The sequence below is a fragment of the Myotis davidii genome, unplaced genomic scaffold, assembly GCF_000327345.1.
Source record: "Myotis davidii unplaced genomic scaffold, ASM32734v1 scaffold425, whole genome shotgun sequence".
NCBI lineage: Eukaryota > Metazoa > Chordata > Mammalia > Chiroptera > Vespertilionidae > Myotis > Myotis davidii.
The window spans coordinates 3,769,149-3,779,077 of NW_006296413.1; the positions used below are offsets into that span (position 1 = coordinate 3,769,149).

General features: G+C 55.7%; 1 protein-coding gene across 4 annotated transcripts in view; it reads right to left on the reverse strand.

Annotated features, from left to right (window-relative positions):
• Positions 1–7,126: 7,126 nt before the first annotated feature.
• POLA2 (polymerase (DNA directed), alpha 2, accessory subunit) overlaps positions 7,127–9,929 on the reverse strand; it is a 31,981-nt gene continuing 29,178 nt past the window's right edge. For 2 of the 4 annotated variants that reach the window (XM_006771596.2, XM_015569063.1), the window contains exons 16-18: positions 9,657–9,716; positions 9,266–9,392; positions 7,127–7,307 (exon numbers count right to left, since the gene is read on the reverse strand). In XM_006771596.2, the coding sequence (XP_006771659.1) occupies positions 7,143–7,307; positions 9,266–9,392; positions 9,657–9,716 (352 nt within the window). In that variant the 3' untranslated portion in view covers positions 7,127–7,142. Of the gene's footprint in view, positions 7,308–8,011; positions 8,508–9,265; positions 9,393–9,656; positions 9,717–9,929 lie in introns of those variants that run through there. The other 2 variants (XM_006771597.2, XM_015569064.1) reach the window with 1 other exon arrangement.

A 9,929-nucleotide genomic window follows, 5' to 3' on the forward strand; every position in this document is an offset into this window, starting at 1 on the left:
CAGGACCCTGTAATCACCACCCGGGGACTGACTCAGCCCTTCCTTCCCCTCCCAGACTCTTCTTCCTGGAAATCATTCGCGTCAGCAGGCCCAGCCCCCCAGTGGGTCCAGGGGAACCGGTCAAAGGCCCCTTCTCCAAGGATGGCTGGGGTGAGGAAGGTGCTGGCAGGGAAGGACCCCAGGCTGGAGCCAGCTGTCTGTGGTCCCACTCACCTGGGAACCTAGCGCCCTGGGAAGCAGGTGGGACAATGGGGACCAGGAGTCTGGGGGCAGGTCTGGGAGCAGGGGATCACCAGGGAAGGGGGCAGCTAGGAGGTCAGTGAGAGATGAGGTCCGTAGAGAGCCTTCAGCTCTCCCCTCCTCACACTCCTCCCCCCCAGCCCCAAACCCCTAAGAAGCCTCCTCCATCCCAGACTTTGCTCAGCCTGCAAGGCCCCGTGACCTGAGCCAACCCCAGGCCTGGGTTAAATTTTTCCTTGATTGTTTCTTGTTTCCTTCCTCCCCTGCGTTCCTGCCAACTCCAGCCCTGCCCTCCTTGCGCCCCCCCGCCCCCACACACACACACCGCCCAAAGCTCTGAACCATCAGAAGCTGGGCTTTGAGACGAGTGTCCCCTTGGAGCGACCTTTGCCGCTGCCTTGGACCCCACCTTGGGAGCTGGGGGGACTTGCTGGGGGACTTTCCTTTGGGTCTGGATGTTGGCCCCAGGCTAAGGCCATGGGGTTTTCCAGAGCGGTGACAGCTCTGTGCTAGCAGGGACCAGCCCAGACACTTCCTCCCAGAGGCCCTGGGACACCCCAGCCACACTGCTGTCCCTGGGCCCGGGAAGCAGAGTCCACAGAGGCCCGCTGCAGCACTTCCCACCCCTCAACGCGCCTTGTCATTACTCATCGTGAAAACTCCTATTTGCATCCACCTTGTGCCCAGGGCTGTGCCGGACTAGAGAAGACACAGACGGCCACGGCTGGGCCCCAGCTCTCAGGGAACAGGTAGCTCCGAGTGAAACGCCAGCTCTCAAGCAGCATGTTTGTACACGAATGGAGGTCCGTGAGGGTACAGGCCGCCCTGATCCACTCCTGGGTGCCCCAGGCCGGCATGGACAAGGCTGTCAATGACTGTGGATTGAATGAAAACCAAAAAGAGCATCAGTGAGAGGATTAGTTCTGCTAGGGTGGGGAAGCAGATGGGAGAGTTAGGAAGCCTTCAGGAGGAGGGGATATTTGAGTAAGGCAGTGGTTCTCAACCTTGGCTGCACATTAGAATCACCTGGGAATCTTTTGAAAATCCTGATTTCTGGGCCTCATCCTCCGGAAATTCTGTTTCTTTGTTATGGGGTGAGGCCACAACATGAGTAACAAAGAAACAGAATTTCCGGAGGATGGGGCCCAGAGATCAGAATTTTAAAAAGATTCCCAGGTGATTCTAATGTGCAGCCAAGGTTGAGAACCGCTGGAGGAGGGTGTTAGAGGGTGAATAGGAGTTTGCCAGGCAGATAAAGAAAGGCTGTTCTGGGGGAGCAGGCAGAGGCAGAGGCCATGGGGAGTACAAGCAGATGCACGGCGTGATCAGGAAAGAAGAGGTATCCCGTAGACCATGGCCTGAGAGGGAAAGTCCAGGAGGGTAGTGAGTGAGTGCTGTGTTCCTTGCCCAGCCTCCATTCCTCTTACTGTGGTGACGCCCCTCAGTTTTCCAGAATCTCCAGTCTGACTGAGCCCACCCCAAAGCTCTAAAAGTGGGCCTGAGACCCAGGCCTGGCCAACCTGAGTCATAGGGATGGGCGTATGACGCCAATGAGTGTCAGCCTGGGACTTGCTGGGACTGTTAGGGTTACCAATGTCAAGATGCAAACCCAGGACGGCCAGTGACCAGACCTGCCACCACAAGGGAAGAGTATGTCTGAGAATAAAGCCTGAACAGAGAAAAGCAGAGCCAAGAGAAGGAATCTCAGTAACATTGCTTGTGATTCTAGATCCAGCCATACCTGACGCAGAAGCCACTCTATGGACCAAGGAATCATAATTTTTTTCTAATCCAGATGGGATTGGGCTTTTGTCATTTGCCACTGAGAATCTTTCCCCTTAAAGAATAATTTAAAGGCAAGCGATAGCTCATGAAAACTGCTGAATGCCATGGGAAGGGAATTAAGGGTCTGTGTCAGCCGTGGGCAAACTACGGCCCACGGAATGAATAAAACTAAAAAAAAAAAAAAAAGACTGTACCCTTTTATGTAATGATGTTTACTTTGAATTTATATTAGTTCACACAAACACTCCATCCATGCTTTTGTTCCGGCCCTCCGGTCCAGTTTAAGAACCCATTGTGGCCCTCGAGTCAAAAAGTTTGCCCACCCCTGGTGTGTGGAGGTGCAACATAAGAATTGCATGTTTTCCATTTAAATTATGTTTGACATGGCAATGCTTTCATGTGGTTCAAAATTCAGAAGCCACAAGAGGCAAAAAGTCTCTCTCCTCCCTCTGTCCCCAGGCACCGGTTCTCCTCGCCATAGACAAGCAGCATTATCAGTTTCTTGTAAACACTTCTAGAGACAGTCTTTGCATGTGCAGGCAAAGCCCTTCCCGGGTGTTTTACACAAATGGCAATGTTTAAACAAGGAGAGCCCCAGAGTCCTGCAGGCCCTAGTAGCATGGAGGGAAGCAGGCCCATGGTCGGGGGCAGTGGGACTTACTCGTAGGGGCATGGAAACCTCATTTATTGAGCCTCTGCTATTCACGAGCCCTGCACCTCACTTTTTTCAGTTTATTTGTATTTATGGCCACTCCCTGTCAGTACACAGAGTATGTCCTGGGGTTCACATTTTAAAATACATATATTTTTATTGATTTCAGAGAGAAAGGGAGAATTAGAAACATCAATGATGAGAGAGAATCATTGATCGACTGCCTCCTGCCCACCCATACTGGGGATTGAGCCCACAACCCGGGTGTGTGCCCTGACCAGGAATCGAACTGGGACCTCCTGGTTCATAGGTCGACGCTCAACCACTGAGCCACCCTGGCTGGCCTGGGTTTCACTTGTTGATGGCTGCATAGTATCCCCGTGCACTGGAATTTACATAAGTAGTTCTCAGCTGGTGGACATTTCAGTTGTTCCCAGCCTTTTCCTATGACAAGCTGTGCCACAGTTAGTCATCTTGCACAAATGCTGTTTCACACACAGCATAGCTGTGGAATAAGTTCGGAAGGGCTTGGGGGTCAAAGGGCACATTCAGTTGCCATCTGGTCAGCTCTGTCTGCTTGTCCTTCTCGTGGGATGTGCCAAGTACCAGGCCCCCAGCATGGACCACAGGGCCCGTTTCCCCTCAGCCTCCGCAGCCCCTGGCTCTCAGCCTTTCTGATTCCTGTCCGTCTGAAAGGTAAACACTAAAGGAGCCAGAGGAATCTCGGTGTAGTTTGTTTGTGCCTCTCGTGACAGGTGAGCTTGGCCATCTTGTCAGAGGCTTCAGGGCCACTTGAACTTCCTTTCCATGAGTTGGTTGCTTTGGGGAGGGCGGCCTGGCGGAGGCCCAGTTGGAGGCAAGGGGACACTTTGGGGACAGTGGGTTCAGCTCAGTGACACGGAATTATGCCAAGCCGTTCGTGCCAAATAAACACTATGGCGAGCCAGAGGAAACAGCCAAGCTCTTTTATGCAATTAGGAATTCTTCTGGAAGTCAGCAGAGAGACAGGACTTGCCTCTGGATTGTGGTGTAAAAGCCAGGGTTGGAGATAACAAGATCAAAATATTAGAATTTGGTGACAGACCAGAACCATGGAGAGAGGAGGAGGAGGGTCAGACCCAGTCGAGGGTGATGACTTGGGTGATGAGGGTGGGCAGGGAGGCAAGGAGGACGATGAGGCACCAAGGGACATAGAGGATTCTGGGGGTGACGATAATGTGCCACCTGCCCGTTCCTCAATTGTGATTGATGCACAGCACTCTACCGGCCACAGGCCCCTGCCGCACGCTCGTGCCACACACCCTGGGCAGGGCTCCTGCGGGCCTTTGCGGCCTCAAGCCACCTCTCCACTCCCTCTGTTCCAGACAGCGGCCTTCCAGCCCACCAGCCATGCCAGCCCCCCTTACATCACTCTTCCCTTCAGCTCACCTGGCTACCTCCTGCACGTCCTGCAGCTCTCGGTTGTGCTGCCTCCCACTCAAGGAAGCCTTCCAGACCCCCAGTCCTGTCATATACCCTTGGAGGAACTCTGGACCACTGTCTTCTCTATGCCATTGTCACTGACCCATGTGCACCCGCCACTGGACCGTAACCACGTTTCCCCAAAGCATATGCCACATAGCAGGCGCCCCATGTATGAGTGAATGGCAGGATGCTGGGGACAGCGAGAAGGGGGTTCTGGGAGACAACGGTTCAGGAAGTAAAAGAGCCTGGAGTCAGTGGCCGGGGGCCTCGCTGTGAGGCACCAACAGCAGCTGTGAGCCAGACTCCCGGGCAGCGCATTACAAACGTGACAGGATGTGCAGAGCTGGAGGGCGGGGAGCTGTATGTATATGTGTGTGTTTTTTCTTTCTTTTAAAGTCATCCATGCTTATGGCAAAAGATTTCACACAGGACATGAGAAGGTCATGACAAAGAAGCCTTTTGACACCACCCCCAGAGGTAGAAACATCCTAAAGGGCAGGGTATCTGAAGGGACTTGCACGCTCAGGGGAGAGGGCCTCGCGAGAAGGCTGCCAGGATCAGGAACGGACCTGCCTTCCAGTCCCTGGCCCAGTGCACCTCCTGCTGCTGCCTGCTTTGTCGTGGGAACCCCACTGCCTCAGCGGGGCTGCGGGCCTGGAGCCCACCTTGGCCACCCTGCTTCTCCCCTTTCCCACTCCTCTGGGGTGGGGCCTGCTGACGGGGCCCTGGAAGACCTGGGAGCAGGCAGAGGCGACAGGCTCAGCTGGGACCTGAAGGCTGGGGGCTGGCGCCTGGGTCCTCAGGGAGCAGTGTGCAGGGATCAGAGGTCAGCAGGGTCACCGGGCAGCAGCTGTCCCTGAGACCTCTGAGAGGCCCCTGGGCCGGGCAGCTGCAGGGTTCTCAGCTGTCAGGCAGGCTCTGGGCAGGGAGGAGCCGGAGGAGAAGGGAGGGTCTGGGTAGAAAAATCTGGAGCTGGCCCTGGGCCCAGCTGTGTCCAGGACAGACGGCCCCTGGGCACCTGGGGCCGTTATTTCCAGGACAGTCCCAGAGGGAGCAGATAGGCGTGGCCACTCAGCGGCAGAGGACCACGTGTGATGTCATTCCCGGTATGTGACAGGCCCCGAATAGGCAACGCCATAGAGACAGGAAGTGGAATCTCGGTGTCCAAGGGCTGGGTGGGGAGAGGTGGTGAGTGACTGCTAATGGGTATGGAGTTTCTTTTTGGGGTGATAATATTCTGGAATTACATAGTGGTGATGTTTGCACTATGTTGTGAATATAATAAAAACCCTTGAACTGTACACATTAAAATGGTGAAGTTTATGTTCTTTCTATATTTCAATAACAATTTTAATTTTTTTTTTTTAAATCTGCCCAGCTGGTGTGGCTCAGTGGTTGAGTATTGATCCAGGAACCAAAAGGTCACCGGATCAATTCCAGGTCAGGGCACATGCCCAGGTTGCTGGCTCATCCGCAGGAGGGGGTGCGCAGGAGGCAGCCGATCGATGATGTTTCTATCTATCCTTCTCCCTTCCTCTCTCTCTCTAAAAATCAATTAAAAAATATTTTAAAAATCTATCCTAGTCAGTGGAGGGCTTCTGTAGTTAGAGCGCTCGCAGTCTGGGGGCAACCATCCAGGACTGTCCACCCCGGAGTGGCTCTCAGGTGGCTCAGCCAGGAGCCCCCGGTCAGAGGAAAGTTAGTGTGTCCCAAAGAGAGAAGTGAACCAGCCCACATGGCTACTCCCAGCACCAGGGGAAGCGACAGGGCCCAGCTGAGCCGGCTGGGTGACACGAGGTCAGGCAGTGAAAGGAAACACCAAGTCCAAAGAGGCTGCAGAAGGCAGAGCAGAATGGAGGCCTGAGAAGCGGTCATGGCACTGCCCCTGCCCTCAATTCCCCAGCTTTATTCTGGGCACCCCCTTAGGTTTCTATGCAGCTGTCAGCTCTCCCCTGCTCTCACCCCTAGAGCCCCTGCCCTCACCTGTACCCTCACCCCTAGAGCCCCTTCCCTCAATTCCCCAGCTCTGTTCTGGGCACCCCCTTAGGTTTCTATGCAGCTGTCAGCTCTCCCCTGCCTTCAGGCTCCCCCACCAGAGTGAGGAAGAGGCAACGGGCAAGGCTGGAGCTTGGGTATGGAAGGAGAAACCTGGTAAGAGCTTCACCTTTGGCCTTGTGTCTCAAGGACACAAGGCACAACCAAGACCCGGGAGAGTCTACCAAGAATCTGAAGCAGTGGCCCCAGGAGTCCAAGCCCAGCCCAGACTCCTCGCTTCCTCCACACGCCTTCAGCCAGAGGGCCCGTGCCCCTGCCAGGTGGGAGCAAGAGCTCCCGTGAGCAAGAGCTCCCGTGAGCACTGCCGGCCGCTTTAAGAAACCAGTGACTCGGCTGGAGGGGCCTGGCAGCTGCTGGGCACGGACTTCCTGACAAGGGAACCATCTGGTGGCAGAGGCGCACCTCCGCCAGACCTGGCTGTTCTCTGCTTCACACCCTGCTTGCTTTTTGTTTAAGTTTTAAATGCCTACTCTGACCTTCCCGGATCGTTTCCAAGTCACACGACTTGTATCCAGGCAACGGCTCTCGATCCCATTCATTCCAGGCGGCTCCAGCTTTCTTCCCGGGAGGCTGCACACCCGGCATCTCGGCCCTGCATGCGCCTCCCCCCAGGATGCAGCTCTCCCCTCCCCCCCTGCCGGCCGCTCCCATCCCACCAGGCCTCTGGGTCCTCCTGAGTCGGTCAAGGAGATGGGGCCTCTCTGGACCTTGCCAAGTGGAGACCAAGATGTTACCCTTCAAGGCTTCTTCAGCAGCAGCATGAAAATAACTGCCAAGAGCCATGGCTCCCCAAGAGCCACACGGGCTCACGTGATAGGGCTTGTTTATCATGGCTGAGGGCCTGTTGCTTCATCTTCCCAAGCAAGGGTTTCCCAAGGAGGGGGCATGCCGAGCGGACACGGGGCTTGGTGGAAAGAAGATGACCTTCTGGAACTGGGCCACGGTATCATGTTGTGGAAGAGGGGCCTGAGCTCCAAAATGCCACACCCGGAGCAAAAGTCACGCTGCCCCTCCGATCGCAGCCGGGAGCTTTGGGCGTGGGGAATTCTGGGAGGGAGATCAGCTCCCCAAGCTGGGGCTTGTCTCCGATTCTTGTCTGCAGAGGAGGCGCCTAGAAATCAAATGAGGCACAACAGCAGCTGCTTGTTTTCAAAGAGAGACCAGTTCTCCCAAGTCCCATCAGATCCGTCATCGATTCCGCTGGAGGGGGGAGGCAAAGGTTGGTGCTGCTGGGTTACCTATTTATCTCTGACTCAAGGCACAGGCATTAGCCCCGCTGCTCCCTCGGCCCGGCAGCTGGGGGTGTCCTGTCTTGGCTTTGGCATGTGAGGCAGGACCGTCTGCCAGTTTAGGGCAGAAACCCACTCCACGTTTAGCCGGAGGCAGCCTTTTCTCGATGCCAGGACCACGGGCACGCAACCTGCTGGGGATCCTGGAAGGCCTGGCCTGCCGTGTTCTGGGCTATAGGTGGGCGCAGTGCCTCTGTGCAGCGTGGCGGAGCCAGCTCCGGGGAATCCGGCCTTGGCACAGCTCCGGGAGGCCGTCCCCTCCAGATGGAGAGGTCAGGCTGGGACCACAGTATGCATGTGAGAGCGGCGGGAGGGCCAGGCACGCAGCCAGCCGCTCGCTCTGCAGCCCCGCTCCTGGCCTGGGCCGGCACACCTCGTCAGCAAGGGCCGTGGGGGCCTTGGGAGCAGCTCAGGACCCAGGCTGGGCGGGCCAGAAAGCCAGGGTGACAGCCACTGTCTTCTCTGGACAGAGGTCAAAGAGGCAACCTTCTTATTCACCACCAGGAAAAAGAGAGTGGGCAAGAGATTAGACCCAGAAGTTACACTCAGAATTTACTTTCATTTCTCCAGGTTATTTCTGTGTCTGATTCAGGTAGAAAGTCACCAGCCATCTTGCTTTTCCTGAGCGTGCTGCAGCCCCAGCCAGTTCGCTCTGGGCTTCATGTGTCAGACACCAAAGCGTTCTCCCAGCGCCGCTCAAGCCCGGGCAGCCGCACATGCCTTCCCTGCCGGGCCCTCTCCCCTGCAGTTGGCTGCCTCTGCTCCTTCACCTTCCAACAGTTGGGATCTTGTCAGAGGGCCACTCCTGGGCTCTTGGCGGCTACGGCTACACGAGGGCCCGCACAGTGGGGGACGGTAAAGCACCCCAGGCCTCAGATCCTCACCACCTGGGCGGCAACACACGGACTCCGCCTCCCCTCCCCGTCCATGGTCTGCCTCCTGATGTAGAGTCGGCCATAGGTGCCCCCCACCTGCCCCTTGGTGAGGCGCCCAGGGTTCACACAGACACAGCCGAGGACGTCCTGGGAAAGGAGAGGAGACTGGGTTTGGAAAGGCCAAAACTAGGACTGCTGTGACGAAGTTGGAATTATCTAACACATGTCAAACGGTTTTATAAAATGGAAAGGAATGGAACAAGACACATCTTAAGTCAAATATGTGAACTTATTACTGGAAAACTGAATTTCTTTGGAGTCTCTGAAACAGAATGGAGGTCACTAGGCAGATGCCAATCAGCTCCCAAACTTGGAGACACATGTGACCTGGCTGATTTCCAACGTGAAAAAGTTTACCACTTGCCAACCCAGAGCCAGTTCAATGTGAGGCTGACAAGATGGGGATTGGCTGGGGGAGTCCCAAATCCCAGGGGTCCAATCCCAGGTGGGCGGGGCCTCCGTGGCAGAGATGAAAACCCTGATGAAACCTCCAAGTTCTCAGGGCTGAGGCCACTTGGAGGTCAAACCAGAATTCAGGGGTGGAGCAGGCAAGCGCATGTGTGAACCGGTCCCAGGCCACCCCGGCAGGGCCCCCTGAGGACGATTGTTTGAGGCCCATACTTCCTGCCTCTGGAGCTCCCAGGCTGGGCTGACTGAGCACCAAGCTCTGGGGAGGAGAAGGGGGCATAGGGATGTCATTTACTGAAGTGTTTTAGTAACAGATTCTTTTTCTAGTGCCACCACCGTCCCTGTCAGCAGACCCATGAAGAGTGGGTGTGGTGGTCTAGAAGGGAAAGGCAGAGACTGCTTCTGGCCTGCCTGGGGAAAGCAGAGTCCAATCTTACCTTGACAAAGTATCTGAGCTCTGAGGGGACTATGAGGACATCTGGGGTGACGGGCAGCTGCGCATAGGCATAGAAATTCTCATAGTCAATGGCCATGTCTTCCTGGGGCGGGTACAGTGGGTAGTAGCTACAGAGATGGAGAGAAACAGTCAGAGCAGCTGATGCAGATTCAGGACCCCCTTCCCACGTGGAGGGCTCTATGTCGCGGGTTCCCACGCCATCACTCTTTTCCTTGCCTCTCTGTGTTTGGGGGACAGAACACAGGCTTGTCATCACAGGGGAGCTCCCTGGTAGTGGCCTGGGGAAGGCTCGCATGATCAAATCTGCCAGAGCTGCATGAGCCCAAAGCAATCTCCCCACGGCCAGTCATGGTTCCAGGAAGCGAGCTCACCTCCTCTGTGTCAGGATGTGTTTGAGTATTCGGCTGAATCTGTCTGAAGTTCCAGAAGCACTGGGGAAGGCAGATAAGAAAGAAATGGAATGCAGAGCCTTGCTTTTCAGTGTCTGTTTCTCTTCGGGAGGACTCGAGGATTTGATAAACTACAGCGAGGCTACATGGCCAAGGCAAGAGGGTCCCTCTGGGGAAGGTTAAAGACCCACCCACAACGAGCTCGGTCTTTTCCCACACGACGAGGGGCAGGATGCTGGGTTAAGAAGGGAAAGA